The 27,275-nt window shown below is 39.2% G+C and overlaps 2 protein-coding genes across 3 annotated transcripts in view; one reads left to right on the top strand and one right to left on the bottom strand.

The window, feature by feature from the left end:
* The window catches only part of PARVB (parvin beta), a 264,535-nt gene that overhangs the window by 79,957 nt on the left and 157,303 nt on the right, over positions 1–27,275 (bottom strand). The gene's annotated exons all lie outside the window — the stretch shown is intronic.
* SHISAL1 (shisa like 1) overlaps positions 1–27,275 on the top strand; it is a 77,302-nt gene that overhangs the window by 48,667 nt on the left and 1,360 nt on the right. The window contains exons 3-5 of one of the 2 annotated variants that reach the window (XM_065741043.1): positions 355–568; positions 7,665–7,998; positions 9,114–9,185. In XM_065741043.1, the coding sequence (XP_065597115.1) occupies positions 355–568; positions 7,665–7,998 (548 nt within the window). In that variant the 3' untranslated portion in view covers positions 9,114–9,185. Of the gene's footprint in view, positions 1–354; positions 569–7,664; positions 7,999–9,113; positions 9,186–27,275 lie in introns of those variants that run through there. The other variant, XM_065741044.1, reaches the window with a different exon arrangement.

Raw genomic sequence — 27,275 nt, forward strand, 5'->3', positions numbered from 1 at the left:
AAACATGAAGACTGTTGGGTCTTTGTGGATATCTGTGTATTTAATGTGTGCACTATGAAGATGTTTTCCTAAGTACTTTTGTGTTTCTTGGCATGGGCCAATCCAGTCCTTCTCTTCCCTTGAAAGAAAAGATAGCTATTGGAATCATAGCAATAGTAAAAGCCAAAAAACAACAAAATGCTAAATGCTATATTTATTAGTGTAAAATGTCATAATGTTGAAAGTTCAGAAATATTAACATGTTCAGAAATCAAAGAACAGTTTCTTAAGCTTAACCAATGAAAAACTATAGTTCATAGTGCACGGATAACAGAAATGACTCACAAAGCCCATGTTCTCTTTTTTTTTTTACAGCGTTGTCCGCACATTTTCGGGTCTGCGAGCCATATACAGACTACAAAGGACGCTACCACTTTGGTTTTCACTGCCCCCGTCTTTCTGACAATAAATCTTACATCTTTTGCTGTCACCATAACAACACAGTATTTAAATACTGCTGCAATGAGACAGAGTTTCAGACTGTTATGCAGATGAACTTAACAGGGAACGCAGATGGATATATGCATAAGTAAGTACATGAGTTTTAAGTGTTCTTCACTCTTGTATATTAATGTAGTCTGAGGTGTATTTAATGATGGGAGTGATTAAAATAATCACATGCACACAGAAACATTGCTGAAAAGTTTTTTTCTATTACAGAACTCCTAAAAGAAACAGTATTTTAGCTTTGCTTTCATTTCTTTGGTGCCTACTGTAAACATTGTTTGGACAGTATATAAGTAAAAGCTGCATATAAATACAAGAGATATAAAGATATATATAATTTACAAACCAACAGTGTCTCCTCAGCTTCAGTCTTATCTGAACTATATTTAAATGTACATCTGTAATAACATACCTCAAAACCACGTCCATGGGGAAAGTGGGAGGGAGCTGTTTTTTTCCATGTCAACCCTATATTGGATCTCCAGTATTTCACATGTAAACCTCTTGCAATCTCTGATCTTGGGGAAAAGAATCTATTTGCTGATATACAAACACTGTGTGGTCTCCTTGCCTGTTACCTGAGATACTTCCATGTCATTCTGGGACCCATCCTTAGTTTAAATATCAGTTGGTTTTGTTTTGTTTTGTTTTGTTTTGTTTTCATAAGAAACTAATCATGAAGCAGATGTTTGTTACTGATCACTTATTTATGATGACAAAATACTCGTTTGTGATCTGTCTTGTATTTAGTATTTGGTATTCTGGCCACACTAATCCACTGTGATTTCTCTTGGTGCAGAGGGCCACTTAACTGCTGATGTAAACTCCTAGTCACATTCTGATCTGTCTGCCTTCTCCTGATGTTTTATTCTGGTGTCCAGGCCCTCCAGGGCAAGGAAGGGGCAAATTAAAGACAACTGGCATTCCAGCCTATTGATTTTTGGTGACTACAGGGATTTCAGTGTTTTGTTTTCTGGTGCAGCCCTTGGTCAGCTTGTTGTCATTCATCCATATAGGACAAGGTGCAGAGCTGGAATACTGATGTTGGCTCCTTTTGGTTTTAACTGCAGCAAGCAGCGGCCAGCTCAGTGTTGTCTTCCCTAACACCTCTCCTACAGCTCTGCCTTCTGATGTTTGAATCCTTTATAGATGTAGAAATTGCATACTATAACTTCACAGGTGTCATCAACAACCACATAGAATAAAGAAACCTGTAGTGTATGTAGTGTAAAAGAATGATGATTGCAAAATACCCCCTGGGATGTGAAACATATCTCTGCCACTTGCCTTCTTGGTTGCATGCCCATTCACATATGTGCATGTACACAGATATGCATGCAGCCACAGAAATAAACATAGAGTTATATCTATTTCAGGGCTGTGATGCGTGAACACTTCATCAATGTGAAATAAGGTTATTTGGTATTCTACAGGCCATGGGATCTTGCTTTAATTAAAATACTTAGAGCCTAGTGTAAGCATTATTTTAGTTCTAATCTAGCAATCATTTCTTTAGAAGCCACTTCATGAAGTTGTGATGGAGAAAAGGCTGTCTCTGTAGTGTTTGTCAGTACAAGTTGTTGAGAATCACCTGAAGAGTGTGCAACTTATGTGTCTTCAGTATAGAATTTCTTGTGGACAATAGCTGTGTGCTGATCTTTCACAAAGGTGTGTGAGAACATGTTAAATGCAATAAAAAAGCTTTTGGAGATGTAGTTTAGAGAAATGAATGAGTGAAACCAGTATTCTCTTTTTGTAACTTTCTGGGCTATTACTTCTGATAAATCCATCTATTAAAAATCTTCCAATGTAAAGAGACAGAGAATCTCCTCATCCTGAGCTCACTGATTGGTAGACTTTCTAATGATTTTAATGTGCTGTGGAGGAGCAGAAAGAAGTGAAGCCTAGATGCTTGCACTAAGGTCATCGTAATAAACAACACACTCAGACTTTATTTAACGTATGTAATTTAACTTTGGTTAGATTCTAATACATTCAGGATTCACTATCCTGTTAAGTCAGCTATTTAGATCTAATTTCACACACCACTGAAAAAATATTCTGGTGAAACCTATTGTACTGTGGCTGGAGAGAATGAATGATTTAGGATATGGGAGTAGCAATGAACTGAAAAAAAATGGATTATTATTTTAAGGGAAGAGTGATTCAGTATTAGTATTATTCGGTTTATTTTTCTCATCTGCCATTCTTGTGATCATCAAAACACATCTCTTGTTTTATCAGGCAATTGATGGGAAAAATTAATGAAGTCGTACGCAATTCCTTTGTTGTGGCATAGCTGAAAAACCACATTTGTCTTCTATAGTCGCACAGAGTAACCATAGCAGGTTTATTTACATTACTTATGTTTCCATAACTAAATATTTCTGTGTTTTGCTAAGCACACAATACTGGTCTGTGTCTTTGCAATCGCGCAGACTAATCAGTTTATAATATTTTAAATGTTACCTATTCATTTAGTATTGAAGATAGCAATACCAGTGATGTCTAACAGACAAAAAAGGTTCTGCCATCCCAAGTTTTTCCATACCCTTTGTCTGATAAGTTATCTGATTGTTCTTAAAAATAGCACTAACCTGAGTCTTGTATTTATCCTCTCTCAATTTTTTTATTATGCATGTTCTGACAGGAATCAGCAGCAGTACTGTGTTAGGAGTCCTTGATCTGACACTGGAATAGCACTGGCAGTCAGTAATGCATCTGTGTTTTTTCTTATCTCTTATTCCAGTTTTTCAGAGTTGAATGGCTTTAGCAGTGCACACTACAACAATGCAGCAAAAGCAATGTGAGAACAGGATAGCAGTATCTTTCTCCATGTGCGGCACGTCCCCTGCAGAGCTGGCATTTGATTAAATATCTCCCAGAAAATTTTTTTTACAACAAAGCAAAGATAAATAAATACATAAAATTTTCATTTCCACCACCAACTGTTCCAAAAAGATGTAATCTAGCTGGGAAGACCTCTTAGGTACTGCAGCGGTGAATTCTTCAGGAAAATAGAAGGTGGGACAAATATCTTCAGGTATTTTCTATTCTAATGTGCACATAAAAAGTACAGAGGTTTCCTCAGTAATAGAAGTACCAAGGAATTTGCAAGGAGGTAAGCTTGTATTTGCTTGGGGCAACACTTAAAATGTGTTGCTACTGCAAGTAACAGTCCTTTTTAACTAGAACAGGGAAAGAACCAGTTTCCATGGCCATCTGCCCGCATTTATACTGCAGCTGTAGAATTCTGCTCACAATTGTTTTGATTTGTTGAGATTTTTAAGCTCAAATTCCTTAATGAATTATTTTCTGTTCATGTGCACCATAGAAAAAAACCAACGAACTCTTCTAAAAAGCAGCTTAATCCAAAACCTGTTTGCTATCTCTGTCAAATTGTTAATAAATTAGATGGAAGGAATTGCATGGATAAAAATAATAACATCATCTGTCTATTTTCACTTCTTTGTAGGGGTGTCAGAGATCTGTGTAGGATTTTGTACACGGAATAGGATGAGATGGGTAAAAAAGCACTTATTTTCCTCAGAGCCCAATTCAAGGCTTCTTGAAGCCAGAGCAAATCTTTACATAAGTATGCTCTGCATCAGTTCTATAGCAAATAAAGCTCTATTTGTGTAAAAGATGAAGAAATAAAGAGCCCCTAAGCTTTTGTGGTAGATCCACGAGTTATTCTGTTTCACATACACGGAAGGAGGGAATGACTGTGTAACTTTACTCCAGATTCAGTTTTTCTGTTCGTGGGCCTGCAACAGAAGAGGACTGCGCAGCATAGCCTTGGAAGTGTCTTCCAGCATTACAGTGCTAAGCCTTGTGTTGAAGCTAAAAGGGAAGCTCCCAAATTACTTACCAGGACAGCAGAAGAATTAGGAGGTGAAGACAAGCTTTTCGCCTGGAGAAGGGGAGAAGGAGACACAACCTCACTGAATCAACTTATTAGACTTGACTGTCCCAGTGAAGGAACAAATTCTACTAGCTGGAATTTTGACTGTCATGGAGTCCATTCAGACTTATTTTTAATTAAAATGAAACTTCTGCACAAAAATACAGAAAAATCAGATTGTAGGGTGAAACTTTTAAAATTAAATCATTCAGCTCACTCAGTGAAATGAGCTTTGATCCCCAGTTCTTTGCCATATCTCTGGCTCTACTGTTATCCAGTGGTACAGAAGTAATGTTGTTTATTATCTAATTAAGGGATCTTTTCAATTTGTAGGGAAGTTTTAAATTAATACATTAAGTAGTTAGTAAACATTAGCAAAATTAGTATTTTCTACCAACTTAATAGTTTGAGAAACAAAAAAAATCAAATACAGCATTTCCTTCTGTATATGAAGCACACTATTAGTTTTGCTTGTGACTTTTCACAAGGCCCCTTTGATACTGATGTTGTCCCACTGTCTGTTAAGTTAAATAAGGCACTTTTGTTTCTGTACTTGTGAGGAACAGATGTTATTTAGAAGGAACAGATGGAGAATTCATATATGGCATGATTAATAAATTGTTGCTTTAAATTGGAACACTCAAAATAACTCTTATTTTCACTAGCCAAAATTCTGATGAGTAAAACGAAATGCTTGAAATAGTAATGAATTCTTCTGAAGTAACCATGAGAAATGTTCCTCCCTCTCAAATTGCTGCCCAAATAAAAATAATGCTTTATAATATTTCCATTCTTACTGTGGATCAAACGCAGCTCACATATTCATAACACAGACCCTGTTGGCAGGAATGATGCAGAAGGACAGGATTTGTCACAGTGGATTTCTTTCTGACTTTTCAGTTAAGGGCTCTCAGAAGCACTATGTTTTGTCTACTTCCAATCCTTCTAGGAATTTACTGAAAAGTTTGAAATCCTCGGGTAGCATAATCCTGCAGTTACACAGGCAATTAATAGCCCCAACCTTCCTCTCCTTACTCACAGTTGTTTGCTACAGAACCTTAAAATCTAAGTGTATTTATCAGTTTACTGGAAAGATTATTTGCTGAAGAGGGGAATCAGTCTCACTATGTGCTCACAGGCAGCAGCAGAAATTAAAATTCTAATTTCTCATACAATTTCTTGTTTCAAATACTGATTTGTTTATTTATTTAAGTATAAAATGAAAGAGCCATACAAAAGTTTAAACAGAAATAAATGTTCAAAGCAGGAGCTTGAAAAGTTTTAGGTTTGGAAGAGTTTGGGACATATATTTAAGCTGTCAAAATCTCTTTCTGACTTGTCTCTACGATACGTGTTCTCAGCCTTTTTTCTTCACAAAACACTTCAGGTTTGATCAATGTCCTGATGAAATACAATTCCCTCAAAGTTTCCCCAAGTGTCTATGAACAAGCACGGTTGAGCTTGTATTTGATTCTCGTCGTGTTAGTTCAGATTACTGATTGCCATTACTTTGAGTTCACTTTCCCCCATGACTGTATGCCTAGTAACATTTTTTATTAGTATCTCTTCTGCTTGCTCATTTCTATAGTCTCTACACCAACTTCTACATAAGCTTTTAGACCTAGATCAGTGTTCTTTCCTGTACACCTAACAAATTCATTCTTACTTGTTTCTTTCCTTCTCTGTTCTCACCTCATCTTTCTCACTCACAGTTTTCAATCCACATTGCATTTACTGCTGATAGTCATTGTTTACTTTTAGTACTGCATCACCTGCAGAACTTTAGCACCTATTCCCCTTTTTGATCTCCCAGTTCTCAACCTTTCTTTTCTCTTTTCTTTTAATAACTTTACTTGTCTGTCTTAGCTGTAAAGCTCTGTGTACCATACAAACAGCTGATAATTTTTACTTCCTTTACCCATATACACCCTATAGCTACAGCAACATGTACATATAAATGTAGTACTTATTTTTCTTCCTATTGAATGCATAGTATAGCAAGATCTTGTCAGTATTTTTCCTTCTTAAATTTACTACCAGCAAACTAATGGATCTTTAGCAGTTGCACTTGAGAGACTACCTGTAATAGCACTTGCTGCATCTAACAATAATTAGTCGTAAAATTGAATGCAAGTCCAAGCACATTAAACAATTTTTAAGACAGGAAGTTTGTAATACATGTCTGCAGTGACTATTTTCAGTAGTGGAAATCTCCTCAGGGTCACTGATTACAGCATATTTCCATATGGTTAATCTTACTCATATAAATGTCTTTTTGCTTCCAGAAAGGTTACTCTCTTGGAGAGGGAATTTGCAGAATAAAACATAGGACCTGTTCATAAGTTTATGTAGAAAGAGAATGTCTGCTCTTCTAAGGGTATCTAGTCAAGGACCTCTTTCAATGAAACAAGAGATAATAAGACAAGGAAGCAGTGATGGGCACCAAGTCTGGTCAGTCACACTAACATATGAGAGCAGGTAAGAGTGTAGGAATGTTTATTCCAGTAGGGTTATCTGATGGAGGCATCACAAGAAACAAACTTCTCAGTCACGGGCATTGTTAGGCTGATGAGCTACAGGAGCTGCTTCAAGGAAGTATGAACCTTGCAGGTGGAACAACTGCAATCCAAGGGAGACCAAACTAGGAGTGTGCCACATAACTGCAAACCCGAGGGCACGTGCAGGAGAAAGGGCAGTATAAATTCACTGGGCTGCCTGTGTATGTTCTGTATGAGTGCTGTGTTTAAGAGCTGTGAAAGCAGCCCTTGGCTGGAGGAGTCTGTCTGTGACTCTGGAATGTATGCTTGGTTTTGATAATGGCTGAACCTGTGAAGGGGGAAGCAGCAGCCATATCCCTCAGCCTGGGCAGAGACTCCAGGGAACTGGGCTGAACCAGTGGCGGGGAAGTAGTGGTCATAGGCCAAAATAGGTGTCCGTTCGCTCTCGTTGCTCTTCTTTCTCACACCTAACATCATCAATCGTTCATATGTGGTCTCATTTAATGCACTGGTGTTAATCATAGACTGCATTTATACATTGGTATATGTGTACACGAGAGAGAAATCAAAATGTTTACAGGACAGAGAGTCTTCACTTTTAAATGCCTCCCATGTCACACATTGTTTATAATTTTTAATTATGTACTTTAAAAGAAAAATTTTGTTTTCCATGTATTATACTTACATAATTAAAAAAAAAAAAAACAAATAACTTTTAATACAGTGACCATGAGTGAGCTATTACCTGACTTGTTTTCCCTTCTTTTCTTTCACAGCAACTACAGCGCACTGTTAGGGGTGTGGATCTATGGTTTTTTTGTGGTGATCTTGCTGGTACTGGACCTTTTATATTACTCTTCAATGAACTATGATATTTGCAAATTTTACCTAGCACGGTGGGGAATCCAGGGAAAGTGGATGACACAAGGACAGAGCCGATGGATTAACCCTGCTCAGGATCCAAGCCAAGTACAGACTCAGCCTCAGTCAGAGACACAGCCTCAAACTCAGCCTCAGCCACAGCCTCAGACATCGCAGACGGTACATACTCTAAAAGGAGATGCTTTAAGCCCACCCCTGATGTCTTTTCAGAGTACATCTGCCTGGTAAGTAAATTAAGCCATACTGTGATGTATTTTTTGACTCTGTTACTTTGTAGTGTGAACAGTCATTTGCGTTTGGAAGCATCTGCAAATTCAGGGCGTGGGGTACCATTTGAGTACCTAAGACGTAATTCTTTATATTATGAATTGTCTTATGTAATTACTGCTTAGGAGTGATCTGTTATTCTGGAATATCTTACATCATCTTATAATACTGTTCTATCAGAGAAAAAGTTGCTGCCACTTTTCAATGGTAAACAGTTTTACTACTCCCATATAACATCCTTTTCTCTAAGTGGGAGTGAGGTGGACTTGAAGGGTGGACTATTTGGTGAATAAATATTTGGCTGGATACCCACATCCAGAGCATTGCAGTCAGCTGCTCTATGTCCAGGTGGAGATTAGTAATGAGGAGTGTTCCTCAGAGATTTGCACAGGGACCAGTTTAATCTACTATCTTCATTAATGACATAGACAGTAGGATTGAGTGCAGCCTTAGAAGATTTGCAGATGACACTAAGATGAGGGTGCAGTTGATATGACAGAAGGAAAAGATGCCATCCAAAGTGACTTGAACAAGCTTAAGGAGTGGGCTTGTACAAGGAGCTACACTAGGGTAGGGGCAGTCCTAGACTGGGTGACAAATGGATTTAGCTCTGCAGAGAAGTACTTGGGGTTCTTGTGGACAAAAAGCTGGACATTGTACACCTGCAGCCTGAAAAGGCAATTGTAAGCTTGGCAAGAGAAGGGTGGCCAACAGGGCAAGAGAGGTGATTGTCCTCCTCTATTCTGCATTTGTGAGGCCCCATCTGGAGCATTGCATCCAGGCCTAGGGCACCCAGCACATGACAAGAAACTGTTGGAATGGATCCAGAAAAGGTCATGAAGATTCTCAGGGGAATGGAGTACCTCTCATATGAAGAAAGGCTGAAGGAACTTGGTTTGTTCAGCTTAGAGAAGGCTCTGGGGGGACCTCATTGAGGCCCTTCCAGTACCTTAAGAGTAACTATAGGAAAGTTGCATTCATTTTCAGAGAAATATAGCACAGGACAAGTACTCACTTTAAGCTAAAGAGAGTAGATGTTGTTTAGATATTATGATTTTTTTTTTTTACTCTGAGAGAGATGAGGCACTGGAACAGTGCAACAGAAGTTGCCCACAGAAGCTGTGGAAGTCCCATCCCTGGAGGCACTCAGGGTCAGACTGAATGTGGCCCTGGGCAGCCTGATCTAGTGGGAAGTGTTCCTGCCTACAGCAGTAAGCTTGGAACCAGGTTGTTTCAAAGGTCCCTTCCAACCTAAACCATTCAAAAATTCTACTCTGTGGTATAAATAAATTATAAATTGTTGTTTCTACATCAACCATTATAAACTTAATTTTTGACTAGCATCATCTACATGTCTGTTGGTCTAGTTTTAAAAGACTGTATAAATAGCAACACTTGCTTCAATATGAGATGTCACAATTCAGTTTTGGGGTATGAGACACAGAAACAACGTGAAAACCAGGTTAGTTTTTTATATGCATAGCTGAAAAAGCATAGCTTAATCTTATTTGACAGGATGACACAAGTAGGCTACTGTAAAGTTAAATGCAACCAAAACAAAACAAAACAAAAACAACCCACAACAAGACCAAATGGGATATAGATTCAGAAGCAGTGAGAACATAAAATACAAAGACAAGAAACAAAAGACTGATGACCATGGGACAAATTGTCACAAGATGATTTTTGACTGTTTTTACCAAACAAAAAAAAAATCAAAGGAAGAGACCTGAATAATATGATATTCTGAATAAGATGTCAAGTGGGGCAGGTCATTATTTTTGTGTGTCAAGATGAGTTTTCTACACAGCGTACACACTCGACTTGGGGGAAGAGGGTGCACCAGTATGTTTTCGATGTGTTCCTGAGAGTGGAGTTTTGTCAAAATAAAGTGATCCACAAATGAGCAGGGTGTAAAAGGTGGTGGCAATTCTGACATCATAAAGCATGTAAAGTTACAATGTTGGTCTTGATCTGAAACATTTGGGAAGTTGCAGAAAACAGGATGATATTAGAAACAGTGCTTTAATTTCATAAGTTCCTCAATTTTAAATGTAAATCTAGTGTGAAAATCATTGAAGATTTTTTGTAGTTGACAGAAAACTTAGTGATGAAAAGGATCAGGGAAAGAGGAGCTCATTTGTCATAGCAGTCAGTACAGGGTGTATATAATGCAGCTTAGACTTATCAGGTCTTGTCCAAATGGGAGAATCCTAATGGTATCACTTAAGATAGTACATATATATAAGCATTCTTCTTTTCTATTCTTCCTCTTTTTTTTCTTTTCTTCTTTCAATCCCTGCTGCTTTTTTGCATGTGGAATTCCCAGTCTTTAGTCAGAACTGTCATTCAGGTTAAAACCCACACTTCAATCATACACTGATTGTATTTTTAGCTTAATACATGTGTGCATGTGTGTGTGTGTATAGAAGTGTAATGACTGTGTAAATATATGTACTCATGTTTAAAATATTAGACTCAGTTATACCAGTTGGCAGTTCTGCTATATGAGAAGAAACTATCCAGTAATTTTTGAAGAATTCTTGATCACCTTCCTTTACTGACTTTTGTTGTTCTTTTTCTTTCTTTTTTTTTTTATTTTTTTTTATTTTGTAAGCATTAAGCGGAGAATGTATGTTAGGATCAGGTGAGCATATCACATGCTCTTTTTCCTGTGTTTGCAGGAGATGAGCATTGATAAATCACTCTAGTAACCCTGACTCCTTCCCTACTGCACTGTCTGTCTATACTCCCATTAGTTCCCATAAAGTTATTTACTTTTTTCTAGTTCCTTTCATGTTCAATGAAAGAAATAACTGTTTCCTTAGCAAATCTGTGTTTATCCCTTGTATTTCTGGATGTAAGACAGAGCAGAAGATACCATATTTTCAAGCTTATAACCTGCAGCACTTGAAAACTCACAGCCCTTTAGCTAAATTCATGCATGTCTTAGTCTATGCTTGACACAGGAAAATACAGAGGAAAGAGCAGGAGGCAGAGATGATCACAGGCAAAGTGATTACTGTGTGGAAGAGGTTTTTAAATAGGGAGCTCTTTTAGGAAAATAAAGTCTTGCGTGCTACAGCGCATGCTAAGACTGTGGGGAATAAGTGTAGGTAGCCTGGCTATTTATTTCTCCATTAGATAATCTGCAGGTTATATACATGAAAATATGGAAATTTTGCAATATATGTATGAATAGGTTTAGTTTCAAAGTCTGTTTCTGCTGTGGTCTGCGTTTGATAAATGATCTCAGTACTGTCTTCTCAAAATCTAGTCATTCTGTCAGTGAAGGAGTGCACCAGAGTTACCAGATTTATCATTTCCATCACTGCTTTTAAGACTGCTGAGTTATAAGTCTCTTTTAGTTTTGTATTTTATACTTGAATTTCAGTTATTCCTGATGACAACAACCTCCTGATCTGCTCTGCTAACAGCAAGATTCCACTTTATAAAATTGACTTAAAGCATCAAACGTCCCTATTTTTTTCCACCACAAAGAAAATAAACATTCTTTTTTAACACCTCACAAATACACAGTATATACAGTTGGTGTCATAACATAAGAACAGCTCCAATTTATAAATGAGCTTTCTTTCTGCTCAAAAATAGTAAAATATTATATAGAAATGCAAAACAGATTTTTTTACTCCTTTGAGATATGCTTATATTACAGGATATATAACTTGCATGCTGTTAAAAATGCTAGCCAAAAAAGTTCACAGGGTTTCATGATGACAAAAGTTTTCAAAGTTTTAGTTTCCTGTACAACATTTTTCATAATACAGTTAAAAAACATCTTCACTCTAGTACTGTGTGGTAACAGGAATGTGATACTTGCATATCTTGCATATCATTCTGCCCAGAGAGGTGGTGGATAGCCTGTCCCTGGAGAAATTCAAGGTCAGGTTGGATGGGGCTCTGAGCAGCTTGACCTAGCTGCAGATGTCCCAGTTCATGGCAGGGGAGTTGGACTACATAACCTTTAACGGTCCCTCCCAACTCAGAACCAAAGCAACAGTGTATTTTGTCTCCTTCTTGCAGAGGACTGCCAGCATAAGCAAGTATCCCAAGAACAGTGGCAGTACTAGCATACAGTTTGTAAAGCAAAGTGGGGTCTCCCTGGATTAAAATATATATATATAAATTCTCAATATTTTATCATTTCATTTCATGTTCAGTTTAATTACTGTAGATTGGCTATAAAACCAGTAACTGAGACAGAGATGTCAGAGAGAAAAGATCAAGTGAGCCAATATGGTGGTTGGAACCATCCCCAAGGTGTTTAAACATCTTGTTGTAGCAGTCCATTTCATTATTTACTTGAGACAAGAAGGGCCATGTATAGACAGAATATTATTATGGCTAAAGAAGTCTGGAATCCGTTATACGTACTGCTAGCTGATGCATAGAGGGCTTGCAGTGCTGTGTAAGGGCAGGAAGAAAAAAATCATTAATCTCAGGAACATCCACTCTGATTTAGAATAACTTTCCTTCACCATGTAGTGTATAGATTTTTGTAGCCCTACTAATGTTGATTTCTTCTTTAGTATGGAAACCATCTGAGGGCTGTCCTAAGGCCTGTGTGGTCTGAGTCCAGGTCCTGGTGGATGTATCTCCTGCAGCCCAAACACCGGCACAGATTCAAAAAAGCAGCCTGCAAAGTGGCTGAGCTTAAGCCATTGTGGTGGTTCCTCCAGGTCCTTGCTGAGGTGCATGAACTGGACCCTTCCACGCCTACTGGTCCGTGTGAGAATCTGCAGGTGGAGCAGCCGGAGCAGGCTTTTAACAGCTGGATATCAAGCAGCAACAAGCAGCAAGGAAATCCTTATTGCTACTCAGCTAAGTGCAAGCCAGGGAGCAGCACAAGATATTATTCTAAGTTGAAGAATCAAAAGCCAGACCAGTGATAAAAAATGGTCTTGCTAATACAGGAATATTAGTCAATAATGGATAAAAAAAGTCAGGTTGATCACACTAAGGCAGTGTGCACAAGGGCAGCCTATAAGCGTTTTCCAGATTTCCTGTTGCTGTGTTATAGCTGTGGAACAGATGAATGTGATCTGCCTTGTTCTGTTGATGTGAAACTCCTCCCCACATCCATCAAGGATGCATAGCGCAGGGATGCTGTCATGAACGCCAACTGCTGCCTCTCTCTTCAGGGCTGTGTCTACTCTGTATGTGACCACATACGTTAGGCCACATGAGTCACAGTTTCAGAAATGTGCTGCTTGCCCTGGATCAGAAAAGCTATCAGCCCAGCAGGGTAGGCCTGTGCTTATTTCCTATATGCAGTTGAAATGAGTTAGCTGAAAGCAAGTCTGTTTTATCTTCCACATATGAAATGGTGCAGCCTGCTTTTGCTGCAAGTTCCTCTGAGATGCATTGTCCTTATGACAAAAAGTAGAATATTTTATAGAACACCAGTACTTCACACCTCTTCCAGTGACTGCCAAGCCTCTTACAAAGAGGGAAGAAAACAAAAACATATTGGCTGAGTACAAAAGCTAGAAGACAGCTAAGCACATCCACGGTAGCTGTACAAAAAAAGCTACAGCCACTTTGCTGGTGGCTAAAAAGGCTGTGAAATAATTCCTTTGATAGTACCTTTTGAAACACAATACATGTTATCTCTGGATCTGCATTTGGTAGGCCCTCTGATTCAGTATTTTCTAAGAGCTGCACAGGCAGTCTTGCTTCTGTCACCTCACTAGGGATGCTCGCTCTGAACAGAGGCAGCTGTGCTATGTGACCATGGCCACAGTTCAGCAAAAGTGCTCGATGTTGAGGCGGTGGGAGGATCCTGGGCAGAGGCTTCTGCCATAGAAGTTACTTACAGTAATAAACGGAACTGAATCTGCCACATTTGAGGCTGATTTTATTTACAACCCCTAGCTAGAATGTCATTTTTGTTCAAGATGAAGTATGGCAAACTAGAGCTCCAATAGCTTTTTTGTTTGTTTTTTAAAGAAAGATAAGAAAAAAAGTGAAATAATCTGTTAGAGCTTTTGTGAGAAAGCAACCTAGGAGTTGAAGTCCTGGAATATCTGGTCTGTTAAAAGTATCTGGTAACATCTACCATTATCTTCATAATTTATTCATTTAGAATAAAGATATTGTTAAAAAGATTTTGTCTAAATTCTTGTCTGTTTGCTAGGGACTGCATAACTGTAAAAACAGACATTGCTTAAAAACAAACCTAGGGAAATCACTTTCTGCTCCTAGAAGAGTCAGATGATAAAACTAATCTTGCATTGCAAATCCCTTCTGCTTGGGCTCCTACTTGATGTCAGGGAAGGAAACCAGGAATACAAACAGACAACAGACTTGGAACCAAGCACCCCAGAGTGGTTAATGCTCTGATTCCTGCCTACTTGCCTCAGTACTATAATCATGCAAATAATTTAAAAGGTTAGTTTTGAATTTCATCATTTTCACTTAGACAATTCAAGATACATAAGTTGCTGTGTGCTTCTCTCCTATTTTTTGAAATTTGCTGTTGATGTGAAGCTGAGGTTTATGCCCACTTCAGTCTAAGACCAGACAATCCTTTCTATATTGCTGGTAGATGCTGACTCCTTTGTTGTTGCATAAATAATACATATACTTTGTTTCATACGTATTCTCCTTTTCCTTTTGTTATGTAGGTCAAACCCAGTATTGCAAAAATTATCTCTGTATGTTCTTGTCACATGCAAATTCATTGGATATGAGATGATAAATATTATCTACGTACCTATTTCTCAGCCTTCCCATCAAACTGGGACTGCTGTATTTATCAACTTCATAAAAGTCTTTTCTTTTAAATAAACTGTTGAATTCATTTAACTAACTTGAATGTGATAACAAATTGTCAGAAATCAGCAATTAGTAGAAAAGTGAGCAAATGATTATCTGAAGACAGTTGCTTAACAAACTCTACATGCTAAGAAATGAAAGCTAGTAAAATACTAATAACCAGTTCTGAACAACTTCCACTTTCATTTTTCTCCTATAGTTTGAGTAGATTGTCTTGAAGCCAGATAGCACATATACTCAATAGCACATATACTAAATGAAAATCTCATTGCTTTCAGTGTCTTGGAAAGTCACCTCCAACGTATATTTTGGTTATCAAGAAACAGATAGCTTACTTTCTAATTCAAGGAAGAACAAGCTGGTGCTACTACATAGGTCATGTACAGAGCAGCTTATGATTCTCAGAATTATTAAACAAAAGCTGCATGTAATAATCCTTTTATAGGGCTGCAGAAGATCTTTTAGAGTGTGCTAACATTTCTACATTAAGTAACAGCATGCCATGGATTGCCAAACGATAATCAAATCATCAAAATCTTATGTAATAATGCTGAATGTGACCATAAATGGTAGCAATGTCAGGCAGTTATTTGCACTGAGAGCTGAGGTCAAGGATCTGCCACGTTATTACTTCTATTGTCACTGTTGCTGATTAGTTCACTGCAGATAACAGCAGCAAGCAATTAGGCATTCCATCAGAAAAGTGATAAAACATGTTTGTATGACCTTGCTTTTATATTGATCTTTCAGCACACAGTTCAAGAAAAGGCCAGCAATTAGACACAGTCAGTGTGTTCATTAGGAAGATAGCAGATAAATGGTTGTTCTAGTCTCAAAAGCAAAACAGTAGAAGCTTTGAAATTTGAGAAACGTTTGCATCATTTTACCATCCTTTAAGCCATGAGAGAATATTTGTGTGAATCAGCAAACCATTTTCAAGAATTTAAAAGGTTTTGGAAAAGTTGCATGACCACTGCTATCATTTAGGGAGAACCGTTGGTGACACAAGACTGTATGATCTTGTGGGTTTTTTCTAACTTTGGTGAGTCTACAATTCTATGATTCTATGAACGCTTGTACACAGAAATCTATGAGTGTAATTATAAAAAAAAAGCCTCTGAAAAGACTTTAAATTTTGCCATAAAAAGTTCCTAGGAAATCAGAAATGCTAAGGAGATGAAGCTGGTTTAAAACATTAAACAGCAGGAGCGTGACAAATATAGCTCAAGCAATTAAAAATATCAATAATGTTAGTCCAGCGACATGTAATAACATGATCCCAGACAGAACAAGGAGACAAACCTGCAACACGTGACGCTGAAGAAGACAGGCTAATCAGCACAGCACCATGTCATCTCCACACAGCAGCATAAGGAATAAATGGTGGAAAGTGACCATCCATCTTAAAGGACAGAAAGCCATGAAGCAAGTAGCTCTCTGGGAATATTTGAGCCACCTGTCTTCACTACCCAAAGGGTGATCTGTTGCCTTTTGCTTGTGTGTATTGGTACCCTTAATCAGGCTTCAAAGAGCTTCACAGCTTTTTTTAAGGTGGAGACGTGACCATTTAGAGCAGATGCTGTAACAGCAATAATGGGTTTGCTCTGAGGGTCATGTGATCACCTGGCAGAGCAGGAACCGGTGTGCTCAAATGTAAAGGGCACAAGGGCTGCCTACAGTTTTTCTTTCTGAAGGACTGGTGCTGTGGCACAAAGTTGAGTAGGTTATGCATGAAGGAACCTTCGTGGCTAAGGAAGTTTGTGTGTGTTAAAGGAGCTAATCACACCACTGAGGCGAGCTCTGTATTAGACCAATTCCTTGCAGCCATTAAAGTGATGCTGCCAGCAGAGCTGAAACACGCTGAAAAGTCTGCCTGCTTCCTGTTGAAAATCATTACTATCATGTAGCAGCATGTGGGCAAGTAATTGCAGTGAGTTTCATCAAAAATTACAGTAAATTAATTAAAGTAATTAGCTATATTCTAGCTTGATTAGCAATACAGATTTTAATCAGTCACGCAGATGAGGGCAGCATGTTATTTTCTGCTGCATTCCCAACTTCTCTTCTCTTGAAAGTGATGAGTCACTGAAGCTCTGAGCACAGAATCTTTTATCATACTTAACACAAACAGCTCGTCTTGATCACAATTTCACTTGAAATATTCTAAAGAAATTCTGATTGGAAAGCGGCCAGAATTCATCCTCTCCAATCACTAAAAAGGCTCTCAAACTTCTCTTACGCTGCTGAAGTTAGTAACTGAAATAATCTACAGAAACACTCACTTCATTTACATTTTTCGGACATTTTAAAGACAATTACGTGAGTGGATGGGGACTGACTTGTTTCCTTTTTTTCTAATTTACTCTTCTGTAGAGCCTCTGAAAGCTCACAGCAAGAATGGTGTCCCTGCTCAAAGAGCCCCACTGTTTGTCTATACAACTAAAAGATGATAAAAATGGGGGTGGATTTTTGTGAATGCATTAAAAATGCAACCGGACTATGGTGCTACGGAAATCAAAAATAAATTTGGTTCAGTAGTTGCTGACTGTTGCTTAGGTTGCCTCTTTTCCCTGGTTATACATAAAGTAAAAAGAACCCAAAGAGTGAAAATACCTGAAGCAGTTACACAGATATGCTTAACCTGTAATCCACAAAATAGTGCTGGCTGTAAGGAGGGTTTACAGAGAAGCACAATAACAGCAAAGGAGTTCATTAAGCATTAGAGTAGTGATGAGTAATCCAATTCCCATTACAAGTCCTGATCTTCCAGTGTTTGCATGGACAATCTCTGCTTTATTTCCTTTGTCCCTTTCTCCCATTTAGATTGCTGCAAACATTGTCTAGGAAGTTTAGATAACAAAACTAGTGAAAAATTAAGGAATTTGCTAGTGCTTCCTTATCTTTCTTCAAATTAGTTCTCATGACCATTAGCCATAGCTGGAGTTACACACTGTTCTGTATGTTATTGAAGTAAATGAATACTTAATGCTCTGAAATGTATTTATACTCACAGTGCTCACAGCACTGTTACTTTAGTGTGACAGATGAGGCAGAAAAGTTGATCTGGCTACTGAGAGCCCCACTGGAGGATGTATTTGACAAGAGCAAGAAACTGACCCTGCCCCTTTCCCCCAAACTGCAGTTTCCAGGGATGCTGCAGTTTCCAGGGATCACCCATCTTTTATAACTAGCAGGCAGTAAATCCTGGGGCTGTGGAAGTGTGTAGATATCTGTAGATTCTGGCTCCGGCTGTCTCTAGTTCAGCCTGCTCCGTAGGTGAACACCGATTTTTCCAGATGGGTATCATGGAAACCACATGGCAGTGCATTTGAGTGGATTTGCACACATAAATCTCGTGCTAGGGGAAGGTTCTTGGAGGCTGACAGAAGAAGCTCTTGCCTCACTGGATGGGGTAGGAGGATCTTGCCTCACTGCATCAAGATGCACATTTTGCATTATATAGCAGAAGGAGGATATATAAGAGTCAGGGGAAAATGCACCACCTACTCTTATCTGTTCTGCTGGAGGCACTGCTGATTACATTTAAAACACCCAGGAATACAACAGGTAATTAGCCACCGTGAGCTTCCTGCGCCACATCATGACTATGTGAGCTAAATAAATTATTAAGTATATAAAGATGGAAATGCCAATTAGAGGTAGGGAGCTGTTATCTCACTAGCAGTGGTGAGAGCGCTGGAGGGAAGCATCACCTTCACCACCTGTAGCAGAAAACATGCTAATAGCAGGCGGGAGAGCATTCGGAGAAGAGCTGCGGGCTGGTCTGACTTTTGGAAAGTTTATTAAGCTGTAAGAACTTTAAGAAGCTGAAGGCTAAAAGAGCATTGAAAGTTAATTTGATCCCAATCTGTACATTCTCTGTGAGGAGATTTCAGATAACAGAGGATTGTAGCAAACAAAGACGGAAAATGTCTAATACCTGGTGGATCAATTTATTCAAATCCAGAGTGGCAATAAAGAGCAGGATTAACCTCAGTCAATTTAGCCATTGTAACTCGAGCATCTACCCCAAGGCAGTTATCTGGACATCCTCCCTGACACACTGAAAGAGGCATTTCCAGTGAGCTGTTCATCTCCCTTCTCTTAGGATGGACTGAATCACTTGGGTGCTTCTCAATCTTCTTTTTTTTTTGGTCAGTGTATTGGAAGATGAGCTTATAAATGTCACTAGCACTGAACCAGATGGAGTTTGGCGGGGGTGTTCATCTCACTTACCTGTACATTTCTGCAAGGAAATGTCTTGATGTGCACCAAGATATGTGTTGCATATGGTTTTAGAATAAGGCAAGATGGCTTGTGGAATATAAACAAGAGTCCCTGGCTTGGTTGTATTGCCTGAATCTGCACAAAAGGCCAAACAAAGGTGGGGACTGTGTAAGGCTGGGTTTCCAGAAGACACACAACGTCATCAGTTTTTCTAGCACTGCATTCATAGAATCATAGAATAACTCAGGTTGAAAAAGACTTTAAAGATCTTCAAGTCCAACCACAACTTAACCATACTACCCTACATCTAACAGACCACCAATAAATCATGTCCCTGAGCATCATATCCACATGGTTTTTTAACACATTCAGGGATGGTGACTCAACCACCACCCTAGGGAGCCTACTCAAGTGCTTAACAACTCTTCCTGTAAAGAATTTTTTCCTTAAATCCAACCTGAACCTACCCTGTCACAACGTGGGACCATTTCCCCTCGTCCTGTCACCCCTCAGCCTCCTCTTCCGCAGGCTAAACAGCCCCAGCTCCTTCAGTGGCTCCTCGTAGGTCATATTCTCCAAGTCTTTCACCAGCCTTGTTGCCCTTCTTTGGACCTGTTCCAGTACCTCAATGTCCTTTCTGTATTGAGGTGCTCAACCCTGTACACAGTACTCGAGGTGGAGCCTCACCATCATTCTCATCAGACTTACAGAGAAGAGAGAACAGCAGCTGCACATCAAAATCATACAATGCTTTTTCTAATTGTTTCATCCTCTGTATTTGGGAACACATGTCCTTTGTCCTCCCCACCTCTTCAATAAATGCCTGATTATGCAGCTGCTGCACAACTGCTGCTGATGCCAATAGGACTCTGGGGTGACTGAGTAAGCAAACCAAAGCATAAAAATTTTTGGGCAAATTCTGTTCCTAGCATCCCCTCCTAATTCCTTGTTCCTACTGTTCTGTGTGCACATAAAGCCCGTGGTGGTAGGAGAGATGAGGAATTGAAGGCTATTTTTATGTGTTGTTGTCTTCCCAGTTTTTATTTAGAAGTACTCTAAGATTGTAGTGGACACAAGAACATTGACACAACACAGCAGGATTCTCCATTACAGTGTGTGCATGTGATACCTGTTCTTGAATTATTCATTCTGAATTATTATTTCCTTTCTGCCTATCATCTGATATTGAAGTGCACACCTGAAAAGTGCAGTCACACTGGGCAACTGCAAAAAACATAAATATATCCCATGAAAAAATGAACATGCAATGGGTCCACAATACAAACATGCTCATTCACAAACAAGTGAACAAATAATGACAAATAGCAGAGAACAGAGAGTAACAACCAGCTGGCCATCATAATTGCTAGTGACATCCTAGTACTGAAAAGTGAAAGTAGAAAATAAGACTCTTTGGTAAAAGAAATAACTATTTCAGGAGTTATATTTTTTTTTTCATATGTCACCAATGAGCATTTAATTTCCAGAAATGAATGAATATCCTGTACACTGCCAAGATACATTTTGAAAAGGTGACTTAATGGAGAGCAAATGTAAGACCCTGGGGTTTGGGGATCAGAATTCCAGTGCTGTGCTGGATTTCTCCCTCCTTTGTTGACTGTTCTGCAGCTGGAGCAAGTTCAGGCTCAGACAGGGGTAAGGGATTGCTCCAGCCCTCCTGGAGGGGAAATGAGAGCTCTAGAAGGTCTTCAATGTACAGGAGTGAAAAAAGGTGGAAATGAGAGCAAGAGAGGAGCATAACCAAGGAAGACAAAGAAAGCTTGAGCAGAGATGGGCACTGAGGAGTGGTTCCAGAGTGCAGGGGGACCCGGCACCTTCCTGACTGCTGGGTGATGCAGGATTTGGCCACCTCCCTCTGCATACAATGATTCAGCCTCCCATTCCTGCATTACCCACCTTGCTAGGAGGGAATGAAGAACCTGGACAGTTTCACTGCACCTGGAGGCATTGTGGGTGATCCAGCTGAAATCAAGCAGTACATTTATCTGCTGTACTTTGCAAACCAATCTTGCTGCCTTCTTTCTGGAGGAATCCATTAAAAAAAAAACAAAAAAACTCAGTCTTTTGGTTTTATTGACCTCCACAGAACTTGAAAGAAGTCAAAACTTCACAGCTCTGCAGAAGGCACAAGCACACTCAAATCTAAACCTCTTCAGAAGATTCCAACTGCTCCATTTCCAGGAACATGGGGATTTTATCCTCTGTTGACCTTGGGGATGTGCCACGCAGCAATTCTGATAAGTTGCATCTGGCTGATGCCAAGGTAGTGAAAAGCACTGATGCAAAAAGATATATGATTTCAGGAGCAGATTGGTGACCAGATGAAGGTTAGCTCACTTTTATTTAGATCAGTCAGTTTTTGAAGAAACAGAGCTAGTTTCTATACTGTGTGTGTCCAGTTACATATAGAATCTGACAGAGTATATAAAGAATCTGTCAGTCCGATAAACATAAAATATAACTACTAGGTTAAATGTTACTATAATATGCAGCTGTAATGCAAATACATGCATGTACACTCACACTTCTATACATCTATCTACAATACTTAATATGACCACATTTTTCATTCACTTGATATCTATTCTAGACAGCTTCAATTAACATCAATTCCTAAACCATATGCATCATCCTATAAATTATATGGAACTGTTAAATTCAAATTGTCAGCCAGCGTGAAAAGAACTTTTTTCTCATATCATGTACTTCAATTTTACATAGAAGGGCATGCTCTTGTAAAGCCTCTTGTGCTTCTCTTGGATTTTAGAGTTACATCTGACACCGCTGTGTTAGAGCTCTGCAAATATGAAGAACACTTCTATATCTAATGCATGTCACAGCCCCTTTGTGGAAACAGATCTTGAAAGCCTGTAACATCAGCTTTTGGGAAACTGGAATGAGCTGAAATTGGAGACATTCAAATCATTCAGATCATTTACCACTGACGTAGAAATATTCAAAGGTTCATAGATTTTTTTAAAGAGTTTTAAAGAGCATTTACTGCTTAAAACAAACAAACATAAAAAAGAATATCAAGGCCTGTCCCAGAGTGCCCATCCACTGCCTACCTACAGAGGCCTGCAGCACCTGCAGTGTAACTGTGCCTGGCATATAGCCTCAGGGATGCATTTGTCCTGCCTCTGAGCTACTGGGACTTCACAAGAGAGGAGAAAAACTTTTGGGACTGCACATGCACATCCAAAGTAAGAAATTGCTTGTCTTTCCAGATGTATGCATGTGTGAGGAAATAACCTACGTGGCTTGGGTTTTCCATCAAAATCTTGTAGTGTATAGGTCTTAAACACACAAATAATATCAGTTCATTATTAAACCCGAGGCAAGCACATTTCTAGCCAGAATATGGAGACTACAGAACAACTTTCATTTAGTAATACTGGATTGCAAACAGTGTGGTTGGTTATACTTAAATAGGAAATCATATGTTGGCTTATGTCAATAAGAGTTTGAACATGATGGTAATGGAAACCTAAACTGGTATTAGAAATTTTTATCATTAAGTTTTTGAGTGAGTCAGGCTACTAATGCCCTAAGTCAGGCATCCTACTTCTAAATATCTGCTCCTGAACTCATCATGACACTCTTCACTGTGGTAAGGACAAAGGAGAGTCCCCAGAGCATCATCCACCCAACTCAGTGCCTGGCCCAGGAGGAGAAATCTTCAGAGTTGCCTGTTGCTTTCCTGTGGCAGTAAGGGGCCTGGGGTAACTCTTTCAAAATAAGGACATCTGGTCAATTTGCTGTATAAAGTTGGGTGAGGTGAAATAAAATGATAGTATCTATACAGATGTATCACACATAGCTGTAATCTCATTTCTGAAGCAGCAAACATGCCCAGAGCTCAAAGAAGCAGAGAAAAAAAACCCTCACAACTATCTTGCCTCTAGCAATGGTTCCTCTTAGCCTCTACTTGCCCAAATATTTTATATAATACCTCCCTGTGTGATATAAATGCAATTAAAAATGTTGGTCTCTCCATTTAGCTGAAAATATGTGAGAATGACCCCAGTCTCAAATGGAACAAGAAATTTGAGTTAATTACATACCCCTACTGAGTTTGTCATCAGAATTCCTTGAAGTCTTGACAAAAATCAGAAGTAGTTCAAACTGCACATAATAAAACCACTTTTTCTTGTGAACTATGCAAATTAATTGGCCTTCAAGTACATCAGTAATTTAATGGCTGTCACACATTAGCCTGCAGGAAAACTGGGCAACAACCAGCCAGATGAATTCCAGCCTCAGCTGACACAGCTGATCAGACAGTGACGATCAGTGGATTTCAGAAGTGTCAGGCAAATCAAGCAGTCCAGCTTGCTGCCATTTTACCTACAGGTAGTAATCCACACCCCAGCAGAACATGAGCAAACTTCAACATACCCATCAGTCCCACCCCTCCCCTGGGCCTGTGGACCTGTCATTGAGTCCCATGGTGTTTCTTAACAGCAGATGGAAAGTGATTTCTCAGGCATTTGAAACTACTTAGCAAAGGGTCAAATTCTCAGTTGGCCTCATTTAGGTGCCCTCACCTGCCCACCAGGGCAGAAGCTTCTGGTTTTGTTCTTCACACATCCCAGGTATTTCTGCCTCTTTTTCTTAGGCCTGCAGCTGAGCAATAAACTTCATTCTGATCAAGCTGACATTTGCTATATTGCTATTCCATTTAATCCCTATCAACTCCTAAGGTATTGGCTTTCAAACACTTCTAGACATTTCCACCTTTGCAGAATTATCAGCTAAAGTAGAAAGAACATACGGGTTGGGAAATCAGAGTCTGTTTCTCAAGTTGAAAATTTACAGTGCCTGGGTTTTGTTTAAACTCTTAAGCACCAGATGTCTCTGCCCTGAGCCAACTGGTATTTTAGAAACATTAGCAATGGCTACCAGTGACAGCAGTAATTTTGCTTAATGATTGTAACAAAACCAATCTGCTTCCATTTAAAGGCAGACCTCTTATATGACCCCCTGCAGGTGCTATGATGCATGGGGAAAATTTGTGGGGATCCAGAGGTGATGTAACTCAGTAAGAAATCACAGCATGGGGCTGAAAATAAGGGCTGATGTTCCTCTATAGATAGAAACATCCCATGCCACTGCCTAATGTTGAAATGCTCATTGTCAGTTCAGAAGAACAAATTGGTGACATCTCCAGTCTACTGATCCAACCTGAAGCAAAAGTTAGTTGTGTCTGGAAGTGCTGCCCCTACATTGGAAAAATCTGACTCATTCATCTATTTTGATGTTTTCCCAAAGAAAGAAGAGACAAGCCCTATCTAAATTCTGAGGCTTTCTGCTTTTCTTCATCCAAACAAGAGGGCCAAATTAAGATCAGAAGCAGCATTTGTTCTTGTATTTCATAGCTTTTAAAATTTAAAATTGGTAACCTGAGCACACGCTTTGGATGTTATGTTATTTGCTATGTATAATATAATTATTGGACAGTACAGATGCCAAGCTATGAAAATTATTTCCCTTTTTTTTTTTTTTTTTTTTTTGCATACTCCATAGGCAGAGGGATTAGATTATGTTGTACTTCTTTCTGGTTTGAAATATATTTCGATGACTGAATGGCTTTTCATTTGGTACTTGTCCTGCAATTCATTTCCCATATCCTTCCCTTTCAAATTTGTTTTTTGTTGTTGTTGCTTGCCAGAATCTGGTGCATTGTTCTCTCTTCTCCTACCATTTAAGAGAAAGGAGAACGTGCCTGGTGCCTGTAATAATCATTGCATCCACCCAGGATTTCCTGCCGTAGAAAGCTGTTAGTCCAGCAGCTGAGCTCCTCCTATAAAAGCTCAAGAACCTCAATATCAGGGTGGGTCTGTTTGATCAGCATAACAGTTTTATACCACAGAGAGATGAGGATGTTGCAGATGCTGTTCACTTTGTTATCTCAGCAGAGGCTGTTTGCTTTGTTATCTAATCTCTGGAGGGGCTGTAGTGATTGAATGTTTTTATGTGAACGCTAACTTAGCAAGAGGCCCTGGAACCAGGAATGTGGCAACTGTTTACTTCATTTTTCATAAAATGACATATGTTCCCCCAAAAAACCTTGTCTCCAGAGGCTCTGAATCACTCCTTTGTTATTAATAGATGTCACTTTTTTTTTCAATTGAGCTAAGCCACTTTGCAAAACCATTGCTGTGAAGGAAGAGGCAATCTTATAGCTAGCTAATTCCTTGTCTGTAAGTGTGAATGGATGTTGCATGATGGGTCTCTCCCCTGAGTGGCAAGGCAGTCAGGGTGCCATGTGGATGGTCACCTGTGCTAGTGAGTGACAGCAAGCTGAGCCAGCTCCAAGAATACACTTTAACTCTTAATATGTAAAAATCCAATAGAAGAGACCAGAAGTGATACAAGGCTTCTATTGCTAAATGCACTCTGGCTAATCATGCATAGAAATCAGCCTTCCAGTTTGACTGGTCCATCGTCAGTCCAACCTGTCAGTCACTTCTCACTGTAGGGTGTGGATTAAGGTGACAGGCCTTTGTGCCACTCAATAGCTTGTAAGCAGATGGTTGCCCCTCTAGCATTACTTCTGACAACACTCAGCCTGGGATCTGTACTGACTAGGCTTAGTTTCACCAGCCACAGCCAAAGCTGGGAGAGCAGCGGGCAGGTGTTTTGTGCTTGGTGCAAGATGCTGGCCTCATGGCAGCCTACAGCTTCCTGACATGGGGAGCAGAGGGGCAGCACTGATCTCTTCTTTCTGGTGACAGTGACAGGACTCGAGGGAATGGCATGGAGATAGATGCATGGGCATTAGGAAAAGGGTGGTCAGGCTCCCCAGGGCAGTGGTCCTGGCCCCAAGTTGCTGGAATCCAAGAAATATCTTGTCAATGCTCTCAGACACAGGATTTGGACTTTGGGTGAAGCCACAAGTTGGACTGAATTATCTCTGGGGGTCCCTTCCAACTCAGGGTATTCTACAGCTCCCTGATGCTATGGGTCTGATAACATTTCAAGTTGCAGACTATCCTGGATCACACAAATCCATGAGCTACCTACTCCTTCTGTAAACATTTCTTTAAAAAAATAGAAAAAAAAAAGAAAGAATCAAAAAAAGAGTCAAAAAAAGCTAGTGATTTAAGTTACTCAGGCTGGAGATGACTAAAACTCTTAGTTCAAGCTAAAGCACATGCATCACTCCACAAAAGAATGATAAGAAGCTACTGAAGGTGTTGTGAAGGTCACAGGTGCCTCCACGACACACGCTTTCACTCTTCTCCTTGCCCTCTCTCAGGGTATTTATTAAATTAGTGATAACAAAATCTCAGGAGGCTTTCTTCTAGATACAAGCAAACTTACTTTAAACTTCTGCCTTCAGAGAGGCAGGTCTGCAGATTTGTTAGTGGTCATTTCTATCAAGGCCAAAAAAAGAAAAGTGAAAAACAACCCAAAATACTTTTGCTCTGTTTCTAATACGAATAAGGATGTAGTGATCATATACTGCCTCACACACCAAACAGATTTGATGAGTAAACACAAGATAACCTCAAGCACACCGATTCCCATGGATATTCTGCTGTCTGAACCAGATGTTTCTTTATATTTCATACGTTAGTGAAATGCAACATGTATAAAGTAGCACACGGACTTGGGAATACCCAATACCCAAAGAACTCTGCTGGGAGAAATTAAGTTTTGCAACTACTAGGATATCTGATTGTGCCTTCAACAGCTTCTATTCATTCCCTTAATGCTTTCCTACTCAAGCAAGCAGAGCAAAACATTGCTTTGGTTTATCATTATGATTAGTAGTCCCAGTCTACCTCAATGCTTTATGTTGTTAGGCTACTATACGTGCTACCACCTATATCACATAGTAATATACTGCACAAGGTGAAGATGGGAAGAATTACAGTATTGTCAGAAGGCACCAAAAGCAAAAAAATAAATGCAACACTTCTGTAAGGAAAGCATGACTATAACATATACTCATTTACATATCCAGAAGTACAGAAACAGCTTATTTTTTTCATCTTATGAAAGATACTGAGGTTAAAGTAAGCATTTTATGCTTAGCCTGATTCATACCTTGGTAATAAGTGCAAGAGGAAGACTCTGTGATATTTGCCAAAGGCATTTACAGTATGGTCACAAGAATATCCTTTTGCTCATGTAAACAGTGAAAGTAAGATTGTGTAAGCAAATAAAATTTGCTTCAAAGTAAA

The sequence above is a fragment of the Cyrtonyx montezumae genome, unplaced genomic scaffold, assembly GCF_038088225.1.
Source record: "Cyrtonyx montezumae isolate F1298 unplaced genomic scaffold, pur_monq_1.0 scaffold_3, whole genome shotgun sequence".
Taxonomy (NCBI): Eukaryota; Metazoa; Chordata; class Aves; order Galliformes; family Odontophoridae; genus Cyrtonyx; species Cyrtonyx montezumae.